The sequence below is a fragment of the Parus major genome, chromosome 5 (assembly GCF_001522545.3).
Source record: "Parus major isolate Abel chromosome 5, Parus_major1.1, whole genome shotgun sequence".
In the NCBI taxonomy this organism is placed as follows: domain Eukaryota; kingdom Metazoa; phylum Chordata; class Aves; order Passeriformes; family Paridae; genus Parus; species Parus major.
The window spans coordinates 35,022,711-35,044,947 of NC_031774.1; the positions used below are offsets into that span (position 1 = coordinate 35,022,711).

General features: G+C 38.8%; 1 protein-coding gene across 1 annotated transcript; it reads left to right on the plus strand.

Moving 5' to 3' along the window:
• The first annotated feature begins 6 nt into the window (after positions 1-6).
• COCH (cochlin) lies at positions 7-21,907 on the plus strand. The gene is made up of 11 exons (XM_015629588.1): positions 7-97; positions 177-221; positions 5,694-5,850; positions 12,102-12,235; positions 13,422-13,487; positions 14,323-14,367; positions 14,455-14,602; positions 15,536-15,639; positions 16,989-17,215; positions 18,912-19,428; positions 20,134-21,907. Exons 1-11 carry the CDS (start codon positions 73-75, stop codon positions 20,307-20,309), a joined length of 1,644 nt encoding a protein of 547 aa, XP_015485074.1. The 5' UTR covers positions 7-72; the 3' UTR covers positions 20,310-21,907.
• The last annotated feature ends 330 nt before the right edge of the window (positions 21,908-22,237 follow it).

A 22,237-nucleotide genomic window follows, 5' to 3' on the forward strand; every position in this document is an offset into this window, starting at 1 on the left:
CCCGGCCGGCACACGCCGCTCTCCTGGGCTCGGCTCTGGGCTCGGCTCTGCGGTGCGGGCCCGTCCCCCGCCATGTGGCTGTCGGCCCTGCTCCTCGGTGGGTAGCGCGGGGAGCGGCGGGGGCCGGCGGGGCGGGCGCGGAGCAGCGCCCCGACCCACTCCCTCTCTGTTCGCAGGGTCCTTCCTGCTCTCCGGCACCGTGCGAGGCAGCGACGGCTCGGGTGAGTTGGCCGCTGTCCCCGCCGCATCCCATGGGGGTTTCCCCCTCGGAGCATCTCTGCCCGGCGCTCCCCTCCCCGCTGGGAGGCGGCGGAGCCTGGGGCGCTTGGCCGTGGGTCCCGGCTCGGCCCTCCCTGCCCGCATCCTCACGCCGGGATGCGGGGCCAGCGCCGCCGGGATGCGGGCGTGGAGCCGGGCAGGGACAAGCTCAGGGGGACACGGAGCATGTCTGGGAATGCTTCCAGACGGGGATGAGAGCTTCTGGCACGGGCTGAAGCAGCGCCGTGGTGACAAGTGTCCCTATCTGGGGGAGTGACGGTAGCAAGAGTGAGTGGGAGTGTGTCTGTGTGTGTAATGAAGGTACTCGTACAGTGCTTGGCAATTTGAAGATCTCTGGCATATTTTATACTGTGGAATTGATTAAAAACATTTTAAACTTGCCCTGCCGTTATTTCGACCTGGAAAGCAAAAGAACATGCTTAGGATGCCTAGCAGGGTATGGCAGGGACTGCCAGTTGCTCCATTCTGTGTTGGACTGCATCCTTGCTGCTGGAGAGCAGGCTCTCCTAAAAGCAGAATAAATCCATGGGAGCCAGGAGCCACGGGAAGCAGTTGGAGAAATATGTGACAGAAGGACGCAAGCACTTTGTCTGCCCCTTTCAGTGGAACCTCTCACCAAAGGAGGATAAGAGCCTCCAGAAGAACATGTTTCCAGATGCTGGCCTGGCCTGCGGAAGGTGAGTGACCCCAAGCTTTTCTGAATGGTTGTTAATGATTTCACAGTTACTAAAAATCAGAATTTGCTGCTCATTTTGTGTTGAATCAAAGATTTGGAAATATTTTCTGTGCTAAACTGAAAAAAGCTATCTGATGACGGAGTGCCATGGCTAAGAAAAGTAAAAACCATTCAGCAGTGGAAAACCCTCTCTAACCCCAGTTCCTTTCCCTTTTTTTATTTTACAGGTGCTTTATAGATGAAGTGCTGACATTCAGGCAAGAAACAAATGAAAGTGTTCTGGAATGCTTCCTTCAGGGCTGGAGAAGCCACTGTAACCTGCAGGTATCTGGAACCAGCTTAAATAGCATTAAAAGTTTCTGTAAGACCTTGCCTCTTACCGTTATTCTGAGCACCTAACTTCAGCAGCACTTGGTTATTGAACTAGAAACTTGCCTTTATAATAGTGCCTAAATTCTGTTGTTTAAAGTAATGAAAGGGCATTAATTTCCTCAAGAATCTACAGTATTTAGGCTCATAATGTTTGGGAAGATCCTGGAGGATCTTACAGCTTTATACTCCACTGGGACAGGCACCAAGATCAGCAGTTCTGGCTGCCACACATGAGGCTATGCAGGTGGGTGAGCTCTGCCATGCCATGGCAAGAGGCCTTAGGATGATGAGAAAAGGGCAGCTCTCAGATTGAAATTAATGATATAACCCTGACCAGGTTTCTCTAAATTCCATCGCCCTTGTCCAGATCAGGGTACGTACCAAAGATTTACATGAGTTAGTATGTAATCTGTGAAAGTGTTTTCTAAAATAGGTTTACTAGTATGTCTTTTTTTGTTTTTCCAGCTATCAATATTGCTTGCATAAGATAGAAAAAGCAGGCTTGTTTGAAGCCTCAAAATAAAAAATAACCTAAAATCTTTCTATTAAAAAAAACCCAAAACACTAAATACTAAAATAATAAGGAGCATAATAGAGATGTATTTCTTTGTATTACAACTCATAAAGCTATCTTTCATGTAGAAGCCCCTATTTTTAATTTTGTAATAATGTACATAGGATTTATTTTTTTCTTTGCATAAAGTTTTCCCAAGGAAATGCACGGAAGCTTCAAGATGAAAAAATATCAGATTTTGCCTAAGGGCTTTATTTCCCTAGAATAACTTAAAGCAGTGGCTCCTGCTAAAAGTTAAGTCAGAACTTTTATAAACTGACATAAAAGCCAGCTAGTCATGGAAAACTCAGAGTACAGGGGAAGAGGCACCAACATTATGAAAATTGATGGAATGATTGAAAACATGGTTGTTTTAATAGAGAAGTGAATCTTTGCTATTTTTTTTCTTCTTTTTTTTCAGGTCAACAATGATGGAAGACATTCATCCCTACTCTTTAAATATGGCCTAAATCAGGAAGAATTACAGTTTCTTTTCTTTGTAACTCACTTATGTAGTGTGTTTCTGTGAAGCTTGAAGGGTGTGTGTCTTGAAAGGATGGGGTGATGGTTGTTTTATTGTGGTTCTAAAGGCCTAATTGAATGTAACAGAGCATAGGTCTCATGTTTTCATTGGAGTCTAGAACTGAACCTTTTCCTGTAAATTCTAAGCTTTGTTTATTTCTTCCAAAATATTTGGATTTAGAGTATTGCATCACATAAATACTGAAAGAAATGCCTCCATTGCGTTCTTCAATTAGTGATTAAAACATACAGGTTTTATCTCAGTTGCTTTATATATAGACAGAGCTCTTTGGCAGTTTTTGACATGTTGAAGTACCTTGGATAGACTAACAAAAACAAGCACTTCTTCAATTTCAATAGTAATATCATATATGAAATTTGTGATAATGATGAGTGTGTAAGCTGACAAAGAACAATTTTATATATTCTAGTATTCTTACCTGATGAATACATTTTCATGTTTGCAATGAAATCACGGATGATTTATGTGTTGGATGACTGATTATTAACAAACAGGGAAGAACAAAAACTAATGCAGAGCTGATATCATAAGTCTTAATTTTGGTAGTCAACAAAAAAATTTGCTTTCATTTTGGTACTTCACCAAACACTTCCAATGTTAGTCTCTATTTTAGAGTTATGGCTTGGAGAAAACTGTATCTACCTACAGAAAAAGCTAAAATGAAACTGTTGCTTTTAATTAACAGCGTCATTTACCTGAAAGTGTGTGTTTCTACCTCAGTGCTGATCCAGCTGAGGTAAAACTGCTAAATCCCCTAGCTACAGCATGTCAGCTCTCCAGTTCACACAGCAGCAATGTGCACCCTTCCCTTAGAAACCTACCTCTCATGTAGACAAGGATCATAACAGTGTTTAGGCTGCCAGTACAGAAAAATCCTGTGGCTGGGCTACAATGGATTTTTGTGTTTTGATTGCCCAGGAAAACACAGAAAGACTATTTTTTCCCCTCTTCTTCTGTGCTATGCAAAAGCCCACCACATGACAGTAATTAGTAAGTACCTGGTGATGAGGGAAATAAAGATCTCCAAGCGACAGAGGGTTTGTTAGCTAGACATGTCTAATTACTGTCTTTGTATGCACAGCCAGCCAAGGAATTCAGTCAAGAACATTGCATTAGAAATGACAGGAGTTAAAACTTCCTGTGGCGTCTTGCACTTTTAGAGGCTGGAAAAATGTTGCAAGGTGAGAGGCACAAGCAGTGCTGCGAGAGCAGAGATTGCCAGTGGAGCTTATTGCAGTTACTCCTCCAAGGATTTCCAGCCTCCCAGCTGCTGTTTGATTTTGATGGTCTTGCTAGGGCTCCTTTGGTGAATACTACTTGTTCAGTGCCCCGTAATTAGCAAACACACTTGTAGAACTTCCATGAAAGGATTAGGGGACTCAAACAGCAAAGCAAATCAGCTTCTTTTACCTTACCAATAATACAGCACTTTTGACAATGAAAATATGGAGCTTCTAGGTACAAGTGGTGATTGTTTGATTTTTCTGCCTTTTGTTTTTAAGGCAATGAAATAAGACTAAGCACGGCTAGGATGTGAGTAGATAAGACAAAGTCCTAAAAGAAACTTCTTTAATTCTCAGAATGCTTGAGAATCGGATTAAATCACTTCAGTTCTTGCTAGGTAGACAACTTTTATTATCTTAAGAAGGGAAAAATAAAGAAGTGCTTACTGCTTTCTTTTCTTCTTACTCTGGACTATACAGGCAGATTCAGCATATATAAGTCCCATATTTGTGCTACCAAGTAGCAGCAAAGATTTTTCAGGAAGATGTGATTAGGTAGTTTAACATCATTTCAGCGTAGCATTAATGATTATTGTATATAATTAAAACTACATGCATAATTGATGAATGTGTATTTACGCAGTCAGAATGAACAGGCATGCTTTCCTCTGCATTTCTGGCTGCAATTGTGCTGCTTTTCAGCTCTGAAGTCAGTGAGATTAGCTGCAGGTATCATCTTTTCCATCTCCTGATGAAGAACAGCATATGCTCCAAGTGCTTTCATTTATAAGCAGTTTGGGCCAGGAAACAGCCCAGGGTAAGAATGAAAACAGCAGACAGAAAAGCAGGTGAGAGACAGATCACTGATCCCTGAAACATCCAGTCCTTGGTGTATAATGCTGTGGTACATGCATTGGTACCTTGGCCAGCCTCTGCCAGCTTTCATCTTAATGCTGTGCAAAGGTAGTATTCCAGGTGCATTTAGAAAAGGTTCTTGCACCTTTTGGATGCTAGGGCAAGGCCTTAAGAAGTTCAGAATAAACAGCAGGGCATGGGTTACATTTACGCTGCTGAGTTGATAATGATCTAAGCTAAATTTCTAATTTGCTGTGCAACAAACCAGGGGATTGTGCTATCTTGCGTAGTAAAAGGATGGTAGTTACCATGTAAGATAAAGACCTCTGTGTTTTCAAAAGAAAAAGCATCAGTTTGCCAAGCAAAATTGTGTACTGATGTTAATCTGTGTCTGCATACCTTCATTGCACACAGGCAAGCACAATGAAAGCTTAATGATGATAACCTGGAGAGCAGCTTCTGAAAAAAGGCAGAGTTCTACATAAAAAAATACATGTGCCTCAGATGAATAAATGCCTTTTATATCACTGTATGAATCTGACAGTCCTCTGCACAATGATAATGATGTAAACTTCACTGTAATGAATCGATACCAATGTCCTAGGTGTTACTATGTTACCAGGGCAAAGAGGAAAACTTGGTTCCTTTTTGTTTTTTTAACACTGGCCTCAGCAGGATTTATTGCAAGAGGCTAAGGGCAATGCTGCTATCAACTTGCTTCATTAATGCCACTGGAGAGAAGATTCAGAATTTCCCAAGTGACTCATAGATGTCTTATCACTGGAGATTTCTGTGGGGATGTCAGAGTGATTTAATTTCCTCCTTGGAAAGTGCCACCTGCATCTGTGGTCCATCAGCCCTCAAAGGTCTTCCCCTTGGCCTTCTGTCTCTGCAGTAAATTTACAGATGTGAATTGCTTTTCCTTGTGTAATGTTCCCTGGATATTATTTTCATGTTGTCTGTTCATGGGAGCTTTTTTTCTGTCACTTTTTTCCTGTAAATAATTTTGAAGTGTGTCCTTCCTTGTAATAACTGTACATTTGCAGGCTCCAAAGACATCTTTGTAGGCATTGTACCTAATTTCAAATTCAGACACTGCTTTAAACTTGTAAACTGTAGAAACATTAAAAAAGAAATCCCAACAACAAACCCTTAGGATTTTCAGATCAAAAATTCTTCTTTTCTCTTTAGCTTCTACTGCTATCACGTGCTTTACAAGAGGACTTGACCTTAGAAAGGGGACAGAAGATGTCCTTTGCCCAGCAAACTGCCCTCTGTGGCAATTTTATGTCTTTGGGGATGGAGTTTATGCCTCTCTTTCGAGTGTCTGTGGAGCTGCCATACACAGGTAAGTCAGATCATTGTTAATCCATGTGCCAAAGTGAGTTTATATAGTCCTTGACACACTTACAAATCTTAGCCTTTTGATGCAATCATAGTAAAAATCTCTCTGGACTTTGGGTCCTATTAACTCAATAGGAATGTCACTGGAAGAAGAGAAAACAAGGAAAAAAAGAATGTCTGTGCAGCTCACAAGTCAGAGCTGTGTTTGAGTGCTCCTGAAAACAGCTTCGTTAACTTTCTCCAAAACGGCCCAGCACTGTCCACAGGTGGACTTTCACTGTAAAATCACTTGTATCACCAGCAGATATGGAAGGATACAGTATAAATAGTAACTAATTGAAGAACAAAAGCAAATTCACTTTCTGACTTTCGTAAAAGCTTGCATCAAACAAACTGTTTAAAAGAAATGGAGGAAAAGTGGTTACAGTATTTTATTTTTTTTTTTAGCATCAAGCAACTGAAGAAAGCTCTTTCAGAATATATTGATGTGATGCTGCAGCTATTAGAGTATTTTTTTATGTTAAAATACCCACAACAATAAACTTAAAATGCTGCAGAAATATAAATGGATAGAAGATAAATTAGAAAAATAAAACTTTGTTCAGTAAATATTCATTGCTTGACAATTTAAATGCCTTAAAAAAAAATGCCGAGCATTTTAAGTAATATTTAAGGGGCTGTCATTACTATATACAATCTTATTTAAAGTGTCAATTAAAATTTTATAACTTTTAACAAGACTTCCAAAATTTGGGCTACTTGTACAGTATTTAAACTCCTAAGTAAATGAAAATGAACTTTTTTTAAAAAAAATTGACTTAAGGAGGGGTTTTGAGTAGAAACTCTGGAATTTCTCAAATGCTGCAAAAGAATCTAAGGCTAAGGTACTTTAGGAGGAGTTAGAAGGAGCTTGGGAATTTTTCCATGTGTATTTTGTTGTTTGGTGGGCTTTCTTTTGATGCTTCTGTGAAAAGACTTAAAGTCTCCATTTAGTGTGTTTTAAGAGTCTTCATGGGTGTTTAAAAAACATATTACACTTTGGTTCTTCACTCTTCCTAGTTCAGGTATATAAAAAAGTTTGTGAAAGAATGTCTAGATCAAATGCAGGTAGTGACTTTGGTTTTGCTTTTTTAAAATTGTTTTTCTTTTTTGAACTGAGGAAAACTGAGATTTCTTTCCATTGTCTTTTTTTTTTTTTCTGGGGCAATGTTTGTACTTACTGATGTAGGCATTTATTTTAACATTCAATTTTTTGCCAAAGATGTCTTTAAAAAGAAAAAAAAAAACCTCTTACTTTCAGGACCTTTTTCTAAAGAGATTATAAGATTTGAACATTTTGAAAAGACACTGAAGTTCCTGATCAGTTCAACTAGGCAGTGTTTTTGTACCTCCCATGCCAGGGCTGTCTGTGGCTGGCTGTTGGCAAAGTCCCACCACAAAAGCTGCTGGGGCTCAGTTCTGTCACAGCTGGGAAATATTTCTTAAAAAGGAAGAGGTACAAGAAATGGAAGATGCATATTTCTTTCCAGGATTTGCATAGTCTTCACCTAGATAATACAGCACAAGCTTTATTTTATTATACTTCACTTAGCTCTGCACTGAAGTCTGTACCTTATAAACTACGTGTACTATTGTTCTCCAGCCCAGAAGCATGAGACTATATAAAAAGCCATACTTTTTCTATAGTAAGAGTCAATATAAATGGTACTACTTCTGAAATATGCAACCCTTTTTGTAAAACCTGCATCTAACCGTCTCTCTCCACAGACACTGTGAGAATAATGAGGGCTCTAACAGCAATAAAGGGATTAAAATATACTCACCATTGTAATCTGTCTTCCAGATTGGAGTTACATTAATCTTGTTCAAGTCTCTGAGTATGAAAGGTGTTTTGAAAAAGCAGACTAAAGGTGAAAGATTATCTGTTTAGGAGAACTGCTGTTTTTGAAGACTGCCTTTAAGTTGGGTACTATTAATTTAGCTGGCCTTTCATACTCAGAACAGAATTTGGTATGTGAGAACATTTTGGTGGCTTTGCTGCAAATGTTAACAGCCACAACTAGTCCTGGCAGAAAGGATTGATGCATGGAGGAGAGGCAATAGCTGATTAGTTCTCAGCTAATTTCAGTGCAGTCTGCAAAGCCCAACAAAAACATAGAAAATACTTGCTCCTTCTTGGCCTGTGTTGCAGTGTATGAATCCATATTGGTGTGAAAGAAACTTCAAGAAAATATTCCCAATAGGTGATTGGAGTTTGATGTTATTGTGATGAAAGTAGATCTGTGCTTTGAAAATTCTGTAAATTTCTTCCAAATCACTGAGCTAGCCACTTGTTTCAAACAAAGTGTGCCCTCCATTTCACTGCCTGGTGAATGCAGATAGCTCTGCACCTTTGGCACCGTTGTGTCCTGGCCCTGTGTCACCTACCCTGTGTCACACAACCACCCAGCATTTCAGGAAACATCAGTCGTGGGAGCAGGGCTTGTTTAGGTTTTTAAACTGAAAATGGTTGTGTGAGCATGGATCTTTTCCCCCTTCCACATACACTTCAGTTTGCCTGCTGGGTCTATATTGAGGCTGGATTCCTTAATTTTATATAAATCAAATAATGTTTAGTCCTATGAGTAGTTCCATTACTGTGAGGCAGTTATTAAGGCGAGAAAATACCATGTAATACATAAAAAAGATTAGCAGAATTCAGCTACAAATAATTCTGTGTACTACAGATGAATAATCTTTCTGCCTGTTTTAGCTTGTTATATTTGGCTTTTTCTCTCATTTTATGTGTAATTACTCTCAGGAAACAAAATATTTATATAATATTATTCTTTTTCTGGGCAGAAGGATAAAAGATTTATTTGTTGAGGGAAGAATGGAGAACCTCCTACCAGGCTAACACTATGTAGGCATGAAGAACTGAGTTAAATCTACCACTGAGTGATTAATTGGATTAATAACCAGAAGGTCAAATGAAGGACTAGGTTCTCAGCTTGTGCAGTTCTGTTGTAGTGCCAGTTCTACTAAATGGAGACCTAGCCCAATGCAGTAGTATTTAGATGTTAAATAGGCATGTAAACTTTTTCATAACCTTCCTAACTAGTAACAGGGTGAAACCAGTCCTCATTAAGCACTGGGGTTCCAGAACTCAAAGCATATCATGGTACTACTGGGCTGGCCACAAAGTGCCCATAAACACCAATTGCACCTGAGCTGCCCCAGTGTTTGCTAGAAGAATAATGACAAAAAGGTTGTCTGGCCAAAGGGATTTCTGAGCAGCTGTAGATCCCTGGGAAATGTTGGTATCATGCCTGCTTTTGCTGCTGAGCTTCTTTCCTGCCAAAAGCAGCAGGGGTGCAGAAAAGGAAAGAAAGAACACAGCATAGGGGCCCAGAGGATGCTGGCAAGAAATCCTGAGCAGCTCCATGTCAGTGATTGATGGCAATCAGGCAGCAGCAGGAGACCAGTTTGGAGATGAGGAGGATAATTCTTGGGGTGATGGAGAAAGGCTCATTTGGAAGGAGTTGAGAAATGGTGATAGGAGGAAAGATGGGAAGTCAGGTGATTCAGCTGTCTTGTCTAAAGTCACTGAGGATAAACTGGCAGCAGTTAAATCTATAAGGCTCACCTCCCATGGCCAGAAGACTTTCTTTTTTGTCTAGGTATCAATTTTGATGTGTAACTTCCTTAAGAAGTTCATTCAAAATTCAGCAACACCCTGTATCTCTTTCTCCAAGAGTGCAAATAAACAGTTCTTGCACATTGAGGAAGTGCATGGGGATCTTAAAAAGTTTCCATTTAATCTGGTGATTTACCTCAATTCAGTTCAATTTTAAAGTATGTTTTAGCTGAAATTCCTGTATTTTATAAGAGCTTTCTGCTACCCTTGGCTGGTATACTTTCTTCATGAGCTGTTGTGCAGACAGGTACTGGATTACTGCCTTGTGCATCTGCTTTTCTCTTTGTGTCCATTTTTGAGTGAAAAATACCATTTAGGTATAAATTCAAGTCATTATTAACAAGCTAGGCAAGAGAATGGACTGACAGCTTTTACATGAAGTTCTGCAGCACTGGCAGTAGCATATAACATAATGAGCAGGGAAGTGAAAGCTGTTCCTGGAAAATCTGCTGAGTTCCAGTTTAATCAAAACAGCCATGGCATGCAAGTCAGTCACACAGGAGCAAAGCACAGCAGTGAAAAGCAAAGCAGATTGCAGAGATGTAAGTCATTCTGAGGAATGCATAGGCACTTCTTCACTCTTTAAAAACCATTGCAAGACCCACAGAGGATAAATCTTGCTTTAAAAGTCAATCATAAATCATTGCTGGAAGGAATTTCCCAATCTGGTTCAGAACACCAAGGTGGGCTGGCAATATATGTTTTGCTCCACATCAGCATATATAAATGTGCACTCTGAGTAGATTCACCTGAACAAACATCCCAGGGAAAACTGATCAGATCGTAAAAGATGACCTTAAACTGTTAACTCACCTATGGAACAAAATGGCAAGAAAGAAGGAATAACTTTCATAAGGCCACAGGTCATGTTACATCCACATCTAGTATCAGCCCCCACTTGCATTAAGAATAGCAGTGCTGTTGTACAGAAGGAGTGTATCTCCAGAAGGCAGTATGGAACTTGTGCTCAAAAACAGAATCAAATGCTTTCAACAAATAGATAAGGAGAATGTAAATCTACTCCAGCATCACTGTAAAGCTTCTAAATTCAGTCGAGACTAGAAAGACTAGTATTTTTCCTCCAGATTTTTTAATGGAATTTAATTGATTGTTATTGTTGCAATTAAAATGTAAAGACCAATAGACAAAATGGAGCTACGTAGACAACACTGATCACACTGTGCCTATAATAAGCTTAAATCATTGTTTCCAGGAATACTTCTTAGGCTGAGCTTTCAATCTGAATGTTTTTCTTGAGTTCAGTTCAGCAAAGCTGTGAGTCCACAGCCAAGATAGTGGGAAGCCATACTGAGCTCTTCTTAGGAGCTAATATGGGCATGGATCAGGTTTGCTGAAGTTAGCCCAAAGTATCTTCACTGAAATTACAAGTACAGACTTAAAATAGAAACTGTTCCAATTAAACACCTTCTATTTGACACATTTCCTTATCCATTAAGACTGAGACACTAGTGAAGGCTTGAATGCCTAAGAGAACCAGGTACTGAAGAAGAAATTTATATTCTAAGTACATTTATGTGTCATTTTTCTCAAAGATAATTCTGACTTACTGGATTTTTCTGTCATGTAAAACTAACCAGATAGTGGCTCTTGTCTGATTTTTCTCTCACTGTTTTTTGAAGAACTATAAGGTGCTGTTTGTATTTGGCATCTTTATAATCTGATTTTAAATTAATTTAAGGTAACCTTACTAAAGCTCCTTTGTCTATGTACTCTATAAATTATTTCTAGATGAGAATATATCTGTATATTTTGAAACTGCTCCAGGCTACAAGAAGTAAATATATATAATCACAGTTCAATTTAGAAATTCAAGTCACATCCATGAAGAATTAATGTCTTTTAACAGCAATCTACATAGAATTTTATATGGAAGTTACCTTTGCCACAGATATCCAGATCTCCTATTATCAGAAACATATGTAAAGCTTTCTAAACTCTGGCCTTGATTATTTTACTTTCACAATATGTTAGATTAGCCCAGGTTGTCTTTTCAAGCAGAAAATCAAACAGAATCAAAAAGTAAACACAAAGGCACACATTGCTGTGTTTAATTAGTGTTTAATTAGTGTTTAATTAGTGATTAATTAGTGATTATGATAAATGATTGCTTGTCTCCCACAGAACTGTACCTACCCATGCACTACAAGGCACCAAGTTTTGCTCCCTCTTAGAGAAGTTCAACTTTGAGTTTTGGCCTCTGAAAATAATAACTGTTCTTTTAGTAGCACACAAAAAGAGATCTGACAGTTTTGTCACTTAGGAATTTATATGGCCAGAAGCATCACTGTTCTGCATTAGACTAAATGATGGAATTTTAGGCTTTCCTAACTTCTTTTTTTTTTTTAAATAAATTTGTGTGATGCTCTGTAGAACAGTTTCTTCTAAAGTCTTTTCAGCTTCTTCTAAAGTCTAAAGCAGCTTACAGATTGTTCAACTGTTTGCCTCTATTGCATCTTTTTGAGAAGGCTGGTGACAAAAATTCTAATGATGGTATTACCTGTATTGCATTTTCTTGTGACTAAAATGTCTGATTTATACCAACTCTTCTTGAACCTTAGTGGGGTGATTACCAACACAGGAGGAGCTGTAAGGGTACGGACTCTCCCAGGACAGGAAAGCTACCCTGCTGTAAATGCCAATGGGATCCAGTCTCAGGTGCTCTCCAGATGGGCTTCATCTTTCTCAGTGACTGGTAGGTGGATCACACTTACTGTTTTGCAAACCATATTTGAAGCCCTGGCAGAACTGTAGGACACTTATTCTGTGATTCTGTATGTATGTATTTATGAATCATAAATAAAGTGAATCTGATGTGTAGCAACAGAAGTTTTCACTTCTAATTCATCATTTTAACACCATTTTTCCTCAATTACCTAAAGAAAAACTATTCCAGCCAGAGTAGCTAGTCTGTAACAGAAGCTGATACATAAAAATGGATCAGTTATTCAGAATATAATGACATGATAGCAGGCAGCTGACAGTTCCGTGGCAGTTTAAGCTGATCAAAGTCAATACTTCGATCCTGCCATTGCAGTCCAGTCCTCCTGCCACTTCCAGCCATTTAGTTTTATCCCTTCTCTCCTTCTGCCTGCATTTGTGCAGGCAACAGGACTTTGTCAGGCCCTTGGAATACCTCATGCAGCATTCCATGCAAAGAGAACACTGACCCTCCAAAAATAGCAATAACATCAATTTATGTATGATGTGATCACTAAGCTACAGTGCAACGTAGTGGTTTTGTCCAGAAGTTTTTGTCCTCATAGTTGAGGTAGTTCTTAATAATTAATTGCCTAATTGCAAACCAGTTGCCATGCCTTGCCACTCAGGTGAGGCTAAACCACCCCCAAAAAACATAATGCAGGAACATATTGGTTGTATATGTTGTTGTGGTTTTAAAAACTTTGAAGTGTGTTTGCTGGTATAAAAAGTTTGTGAAGCAGATCTCTATAATGTGTTTTTATTGTTCACACAGTTAAAAACATCTCTAAGACACTAGTAGTCCTTGTGTAGTACCCATTGTAAGTTGCTAGCTGAGAACTTGGAATTACAGGTGCTTTTGGGGAGGGTGAAAGTCAAATCCAGTTCTCCAGATCAAGTCCTCACTTTATCTGCTAGAAATAATGGTTACTACAGCTCAAAACCTCTCATCAGATATATATGCTCATCATCTGCTGTAGTTTCAAATGCAGAAGTTAATTAACTGTAAAATTAGGACTGCAATACTGGATTACAGCAAAAGTTTGTCCAGGGTCATATCCTACTCCCAGAGTAGCTAATGGCAGATGACAAAGAAAGGTTATTGTAAGTACAGTAATTCTTCAAGCACTTGTAACTTCATCTAAATACACTAAAATCCAGCAAAACTGTTGTTATTTTAGCAGGTACCAAGAGCACAGCACTTGAAGCAGTTGGACGATCGGTGTCAACAGCACGTCCTTCTACAGGTACACGATCCCTGCAGCAAGGGAAGCCCCTTGAGATGTGAGACACGGCAGTGTGCGAGTCCCTGGCTAAAATAACATATTTCATGGGACTCATCTATTTTTAAAGAAGAAAAACAGATGCAGTATCTGGTTTTGCAGAGTATCTTTCACTAGGAAAAAAGAGGAATCATATGGAGTTTAGTGAGGTCAGAATCAATGTTCATGCAAATGAAAAAAAGAACTGGAATGATTTTTGAAAAGTAATACAGATAAAACAAAGGGAGGTAGGAGGTCATGTGATGTTCATCCTTTTTAAGTGATGGAGAGGACAGAGTTAATGCATTCCTTCTTACAGAACTACTGAACAACTGAGTGCTGTCCAGACATGCACAGCAGAAATTAGTTGTTATGTGAATTTCACCCCAGAAAATGCTGCATTAAACCATTTTTAAATTAAAGTGCTGTATAAACACTGGACTTGGATGTTGTTTGTGAATAGACCACCTGGTTTACAGTTTAAGTCATTGTTTGCTTACAAACCATTAGAACTCCATTATACAGCAGGGTTGCTAACTGAGAAACAGTAGCACTTGGGAAGGCAAGGTACAGAAATCCACCTGGTTTTGTACAACTCAGTAATCAGTCAGACAGGTGTAGAAAAGAAAGTTAAGCTGTTTCATTTGAAAAAGAATATTCTCCAAGGAGGAAAGCAGTAGTAGCAGAAGTTTAAACTGATTGACAATTCCTACTGCAGATAGATTGCACTGTAATTTTTGGAGTCAGAGCCTTTTCTGGTTTACTTCAGCCCATTCATCTTCTTGTTCTTAAATGATCCATGCTGGTTTTTTCATCAAAGGTAAAAGACCTAAGAAGACTCTTGATAAAAAGGCTGGAAACAAAGGTAAGAACATACAGATTTAACTTTTGCAAAGCAGAATCCTAGTGTTTATTTGGTGTTAATAAGTCTAATTATTTTGGATGTTCACAGACTGTAAAGCTGACATTGCATTTCTCATTGATGGAAGCTACAACATTGGCCAACGTAGGTTTAACTTGCAGAAAAATTTTGTTGGAAAAGTAGCTGTAATGTTGGGAATTGGAACAGAAGGGCCTCATGTTGGAGTCGTCCAGGCCAGGTAAGAACAGATATACACAAAATATAATGCAGTAATTTATAAGATAAATCAATTTACATATCACTTCTCATTTTGCAGAACAATATCACTCAATAATGGCTGATAAATAGCAAGGGAAAGAAACTCTTGAGCTGTAGCACGGTTTGCTCTGTGCCATATGGAGGTGTGCATGTGAGAGGACATGACAAATATGAACATCTTCTGTCTCTGATATTTGATATTTGACTAGAGAACAGCTGGACTTTTCACAGCCCCTCTGCTGCAGCTTTGCATCTCATTTTTGTAGAACAACAGTAAACACCCTGCAAAGGAGAGATGCCAGTTTCTAAAAAATTGTAGAGAATATCCCTAATGGCTAAGTATGTGTACAAAACAAAAGCCTGCTCTTACCAACTGATAAAAATTACAGCTGATATTTTTCATATTGTAACTGGTCACTTGTTTTTGCTTTCTATTTTAAATTAAAAATGAAATCTGGACATAGAATACTTAGTCTTTAATTTCTTAGTCAGTAGCTAGCATACCCTGAGCTTCTCAAATCAAAGAACCCTCTCAAACCTCATTTTGTAGGATTTCTTATAAGGAAGGTATTTGTCACACAAACAGTAGAAAACCTGCCAATCTTTAATTACAGAGATGCATTTGGTTTAATATCTGGTATGTTCATTTTTTTTCTTTATGTATTTTCAACCTAATGTTTTCAGCTATTTAATAATCATGAGAATCAGGCTGTCCTTAATTTACCCATTCAGGTAGGTAACTCCTCTTGCCAAGGATTGCAAGACTTACTAAGCAAGGATCATATTTATATTTTAATATTAAAATCCAGAGAAGAATATATATTATCAGGAGTAAAATTATTACAAGTGTGTTTTCCCTTGCTAATGCCAGTATGAAAAGTGAACCTTATTACTCTCTTTTATTTTTCCACAGTGAACATCCAAAAATAGAATTCTATCTGAAAAACTATACTGCTGCAAAAGAAGTTTTGTTTGCCATAAAGGAATTAGGGTTCAGAGGAGGCAATTCCAATACAGGTGAGTTCATATTCCCCCTAAAACAGAAATAATTTCTTTATGTATTTTTATATATGTATGTATATGTGTGTAGGTAAAGGTTGAAGTTCTTATAATTCACATAAGTCAGAAAGTGTTTTAGATGCCACACTCACCTTAATCAGGCTCAGTGATTTTCCACTAGAACATTGCTGCATCTCACATTTAATTTCTAGAAGTTCACAGTGTGCTTATTACACATTTTATTAGAACACAAGTGTTTGTACTTGTATAAATGCTTCCTGCATTTCAACAGTAATTGACTTTTCACTAGTAACAGATATCTTGAGCCAAATTCATAAAGGACTTAGTGTTTCTTTCTTGTTGGGTGGCTAATTAAAGAATTAGACTAAGAGTAAGTAGTAAGTGGTTGTGAGAAGACATTGTGGTTTAGCCCCATCCAGCAACCAAGCCCCATGCAGCTTCTGACTCACCTTCCCCTAGTGGGATGGAGGGACAACTGGGAAGAGGAAAATGAGAAAATCTGTAGATTGAGAGAAGGACAATTCATTAGAGAAACCAAAGGTCTCTCACACAAGCACAGCAAAACAAGGAATTCATTCACCATGTCCCATGGGTAAGTAGGTGTTCAGCCTTCCCAAAAAAGCAGGGCTCCAGCTCATGTAACAGTTCATGCCAATGCTCCAAATGTCCCCTCACCCTCATTCTTCTTCCCACAGCTGTATGTGCTGACCATGACACCATATGGTGTGGAATATCCCTGTGGTCAGTTGGGGTCAGCTGTCCTGGCTGTGCACCCCCAGACCTCTCACAGGCAGGGTGGCTCAAGAAGCAGAAAAGGCCTTGGACTGTGCAAGAGCTGCTCAACAATAGCCAAAGGGTCCCTCTATTATCAACAGTTTTCCACACAAATCCAAAACTCAGTCCCTGCTAGCTAATCTGAAGAAAATGAATGATCACAGACAAAACTAGACATTGAAACTAAGCATCTAATGACATTGCATTTCACAAGCTAAATTTAGGTAGCTCCTGATCTTTCTTCCTTCCAATCTAATTGGCAGGTACTAAAATTCCTACTTCCTAATAGAAAACTAGACCCTTCAGCAAAAAAATGTCTCAGGGAATTCTACATCAACTTCATCTGTGGGGTTTTTTTTTGGGGGGAGGAGGTGTGTTGACTTGGGGTGATTAGTTTTTAACTTAGAGGTTGCCCAAGCTTCATTATTATCAGATTTCCTGGGGCACCAGTTCAATGCTTAGTCCTGTAGTTATAACATACATCCTGCACAGTTTCAGATGGGAAGCTGATCCCAGAATGTACCGTCACTGTATGCATTATTTCTTCATTTTATTTTCCTGTTCAAAACAAGGGAAAGCTTTGAAGTACACAGCTCAGAAATTCTTCTCTTTGGAAAATGGAGCACGGAAGGGGATTCCCAAGATCATTGTAGTGTTTCTGGATGGCTGGCCCTCAGATGATCTAGAAGAAGCCGGCATAGTGGCCAGAGAATTTGGAGTCAACGTGTTCATTGTGTCTGTAGCAAAACCCACAACAGAGGAGCTGGGAATGGTACAAGACATTGGTTTTGTTGACAAAGTAAGAAAGAATTAGTTGGTTTTCAATCATGAATATCATTCTGGAGAATTTACTTTACAGTAAAATTCTAATGAACTAACATATGTATATATATAATAACCCATACATAACATATAGACATAAAAATATTCTCTTAAACCAGCTGATTGAATTATCCCTGCTCCTAAGAGTTTTAATAGACTAGCAGAAGGAAGGTTAAAGAAATAATGGAGATTTTTTTTCCCTGATGAAGGGGCCACACAAAGGTACCATTGAATTCCCAGTTCAGAAGCTTGGCCAAGCTGTAGCCCCTGGAATTTGTAATTGCATGAAGACTCTCAGTGCAGAAAATTCCCCTATCTCAGGCATGGTTGAATGTGCCAAAGCAATGAAATGCAGATATGATACATTCTCTCTCCCAAAAGGGCAGACAGGGAGGTGCTTATTTCTTACCTGCTCTGTGGATAATTATTTACTTACTTTCACTACTAAGTGGACAGAAAATATGGAAAAGCATGTTCTACCAAGTCTGTGTACAAGACTTGTACGCAGAGTTTTGGATCTTGCTCCTTTTGAATTAGAGCAGGAATTCAAACACCAATAACCTACTCTCATATGAGCTTTCTGATCAGTAGGTCTTTACTTACCCTGCAGTGAAGAAACAGGTAATTTTCTACAGGAAGGTTGTTGATGTCTAATTTCAGCAGAAATGGCACAAACAGAACAAAACTCTGCTTCTTCTAGGGACAAGATACCTAACTGCTGATCCCAGAGGTATTGCAGGCAGGTCCAACCCTTATGCACTTAGAGAAGCACCATCGAGTGGTTTGGGTTGGAAAGGACTGTGAAGATCATCCAGTTCCTACCCCCTTGCCATGGACAGGGACACCAACCAATTAGCTAAAGCTTGGCCTGGAACACTTTTGGGGATGAGGCATCCACTACTCGGAGTAAACTGTCCCAGTGCCTCAACATCCTCACAGTAAAGAATTTTCTCCTAACATCTAATCTAGATCTCTTTTAGGTGATCTCTTTCCCTCGTACTATCACTGTCTACCGCTGTAGAGGCACAAAAAGGCATGACCTTAAGTGGCTGAGGCCTGTCCTCCCTTCTGCATTTTAATCTTAGCCAGATAAGTTGGAGAGCTGATTTTGAATTTAACCCCTTTCTCAGTTGTCTTGTACTTTATATGCATCTGATGGAAGCTAGGGCAAAAGAAAGCTTACTCTGAATGATCTGGAGCTATATTTCTACCCAATTCTGTCTGTGTTTGTGACACATTATAGATTAAAAATCCAAAAGTCTCACCAAGTTCAAAGGGAAAACAGAGGCTAGTTTTCAGTGTATAAGCAAAAATACAGAAATTTCAATCCTTTGACTATTTAGTACCATGACTTAGTTCGCATACACAAAACAAAATTGCAATTTTCAGCTGTTGCACTTCTTATGAATAAAGCTATATTATTTGAAAACTTTCAGAGCCTGGGGGGCGGAGTTGGCTTTATTACTGGATAAAATAAGCTGTGCTACACCTTTCACTGACTTTGAGTGCAGATGTTTCAATTTATTTAAAGACAAGCACACAAAAACCCATCTTAAGCTCCCACCATGAGGCTTCATTTCTAACCTGCTTTTGTAAGAAAAATCATCAGTGTCTGAGTATTATCCATTCCACTGCCCTGCTGGCATTCACCCATTTGGTTTGTTTTCAAACAGGCTGTCTGTCGAAACAATGGCTTCTTCTCCTACCAAATGCCGACCTGGTTTGGTACCACCAAATACGTAAAACCTCTTGTCCAAAAACTGTGCTCACACGAGCAGATGTTGTGTAGCAAGACTTGCTACAACTCTGTCAACATTGGCTTCCTGATAGACGGCTCCAGCAGCGTTGGGGAGAGCAACTTCCGCCTCATGCTTGAGTTTGTGAGCAACGTGGCAAAAGCTTTTGAGATCTCTGACATTGGCTCCAAGGTGGCAGCTGTGCAGTTCACCTACAGCCAGAGAAGTGAGTTCAGCTTCACAGACTACGTCACTAAGGAGAAGGTGCTCTCGGCCATCCGCAACATCCGCTACATGAGCGGGGGCACTGCTACCGGCGATGCCATTTCTTTCATAACCACGAATGTCTTTGGGCCAGTGAAAGATGGACCCAACAAGAATTTCCTCATTGTTCTGACTGATGGTCAGTCTTATGATGATGTTAGAGGACCTGCTGCAGCTGCACAAAAAGCAGGTAAATTACATATTTTGAATAGCGGTGAACATTGATCCATCCTACTTCTGCTGCACTACAAATGTTAAGATTTTAACGTTTTCAGAGTACCATACTTGCTTTGAACTCAGCAAAATGTAAGGCCCTAGGAACTGTTATCCATTAGGGTGAAAAAAACCCCAGAAACCAATATTACAGAGCCAGGTTTGACTACACTTATTTATGGCAGCTTAGGGATGTGTATATATATATATATGCACCCAGTCTCATTTCCCTAAACAGTAGAGTAAGAGTAATGAGCCAAGTAGCTCCACCACCATCATCTAGGAAGGGAATAAGCAGTTGTGGCCAAAAAACTCATTGGGCTAATGATGCTTGAAGTGTAAGTATATAAAGGCACTAAGTATACACAAAGGAACCAAACTTACTTTCAAATTCATTCTACATAGCACTACTTGTTTTTCAAGACTGACACTGTAACTGCTACACTCCTATGTGTCACTACAGGAACAACTCAGACATCAGCTCTTATGATATCTCATATTTCCTTCGGGATTTTTCCTCAGACAAATCTAATTCCTGGTATTTAGTGGCAAAAGTTAATTATCTTTGACAGACTGCAGGTGTTGAAACATGCTTTTCAAATCCACATTGATTCATTAATGTAGAAATGGCTGGTTTTCTTGTATCCACAGGCAAAATGGTGTCTTTATTTCCTTTTTGTAGGAATAACAGTCTTCTCTGTTGGCATTGCCTGGGCACCTCTGGATGATCTGAAAGACATGGCTTCTGAACCAAGAGAATCTCATACTTTCTTCACCAGAGAGTTCACAGGATTGGAGCCGATGGTTCCTGATATTATTAGAGGCATCTGTAAAGATTTTTTGGACTCTAAGCAATAAAAAATCTGCTGTTCACTATCACTATTTGAAACTATAAATCATGAAATTGAAATAGTCCCTCTAAAGTACAGATGTTTTATTCTTATACTATCATAATACAGAGGAAGAAGGGCTACTTTTTGTTTGTGTAATCAGTCAAAGATTCTTGTGAGCTTGTTAGAAGTTGTACTTGATACTGAAGTGCAGAATTTGGCCAACAGTTAATATTTTCAACAAGCATATAGCATCCTGAAGTTTAAAGCTTTGCATATCGTGCACTTAAGAATAGCAGATACTCAGAGGAAATAATACAGCTCTGACATTTTTTTCTGCCAGTTGCTAGATGCCTTCTTATGAGTTAAAAATAATATAACTCTAAATACAAGGTATTACCTTCTATAAGCTTTCTGTAGCTTAAAATTCCATATCTTTTCAAAAGGGTTCTGCTGATAACATGAAGTACTTTCAGCGCTCCTCTTGTGCAACATCCATTATTGTCAGGCAGCTTAAGAGAAGATAAGACAGATTGTAGCTCAGAGTCTATTTTTACTAGTTAGAGTTTTGCTGGATCTGGTTGGCAAATTTTACATCAAAAGTCATTTAACTTCTATGTACAGATTTCTGTGGATCTATTTGGTCGGTTCTTTTGGCACAGAATTCTAAAGGTATTTAAGGCACAGTAGTTTTTGAGGATCTGGATCCTAACTTATTAGCTACTACTGCTGCTTTCTGCACCATGAAGTCAGCAGTGATATTCCAAATATAACTGACAACTTGGTATTTCCTGTCTGCTGCCTTCTACTATCTTGATTTGACAAAGTTGTTATTGGCCAGATAGAGACAGGAATCTTGGGCCAAGAGATTAAATTAGACCACACAGTGGGAACTGAAAGTGCTCAAATTCAAGTTCAGAGGCATCTCAAACCCTTAAACCTAATGGATTTATATCAGATTACATGGTCAGGAAAGAAGAGAGTAGGCAGACACATTAAGTGGGATTTAGTAGTTCATAGAATAACAATTTCATAATGGTAGTAAAAACATCTTTATAGATGTGTGAGGTTTTCTGAAGATAAAAGAATGGTTTTCTTGAAAAAGGCTTTAATTTGATTACATGCCTAGTAATGTTAATATATTTACATGCACACACATGTGGTCAAAATTATGTGATATTCACCAAGTTATCCCAGAGCCCTGGTGTGAATAATATATTCCAAATATTCTTTAGCAAATAAAGGGGGTTTGCAAATAAAATGTATAGTAAAAAACAAAACAGCACTTTCCCCATCAATCTGGGATTTCCCTTTTTTCCTCTCCCCCACTATTGATTGTAAGATTTCTAGTAGTTATGGAGTGGCACAGAAGGGATTGTATTCATTGGGCTTTTGCTGTGCACTTTTTAATAACTTATAACTGGCTATGTATTACTCTAAACATAAATGGCAAAGATGCCTTGTATTTTTCTAGTAATTGATATCCTTAATTTTGTTATGTGTTTATAGATAAGAGAATTAAGCTTTTGCTGTATAAATTCATATGCTGTATCAACTTTGTGCAAAAATTAAACTAATTTAGTTTATAAACTTTTTATAGAAATACATACTGCAAGAAAACTGGGACTGCTGCTCTCTGTTTTCATATCTCATCACACAGAAGTCGTTTTATGATGAACCTCGTATAGGATAGCTTGAGTAAGTTGCATGTGATGCTTCCTAACTATTATCTTAAATCCCAAGTCATTCTCAAATAATAAGGGTATTATTTTTATAAATATTTTAATTTGAATGAGTTGATGTCAAAATTTTAGTCATTGTTCCTATTAGGTATGATGCTGGTTAAATCATCTGAATATAAATTGTGTGCTGGCTGATAGAATCACGTCTTCCCTCCTACTTTGCTTTTACTCTTGCAAAGAAATAGGCAGCTTTAATTCACATCAGTCATTCATC

Coding starts and splice junctions, on each gene's coding strand:
- COCH (XM_015629588.1), top strand. CDS start 73: ATGTGGCTGTCGGCCCTGCTCCTCG. Junction 98..176: donor GCTGTCGGCCCTGCTCCTCG/GTGGGTAGCGCG, acceptor CTCTGTTCGCAG/GGTCCTTCCTGCTCTCCGGC. Junction 222..5,693: donor GCGAGGCAGCGACGGCTCGG/GTGAGTTGGCCG, acceptor TTTTCTCTTTAG/CTTCTACTGCTATCACGTGC.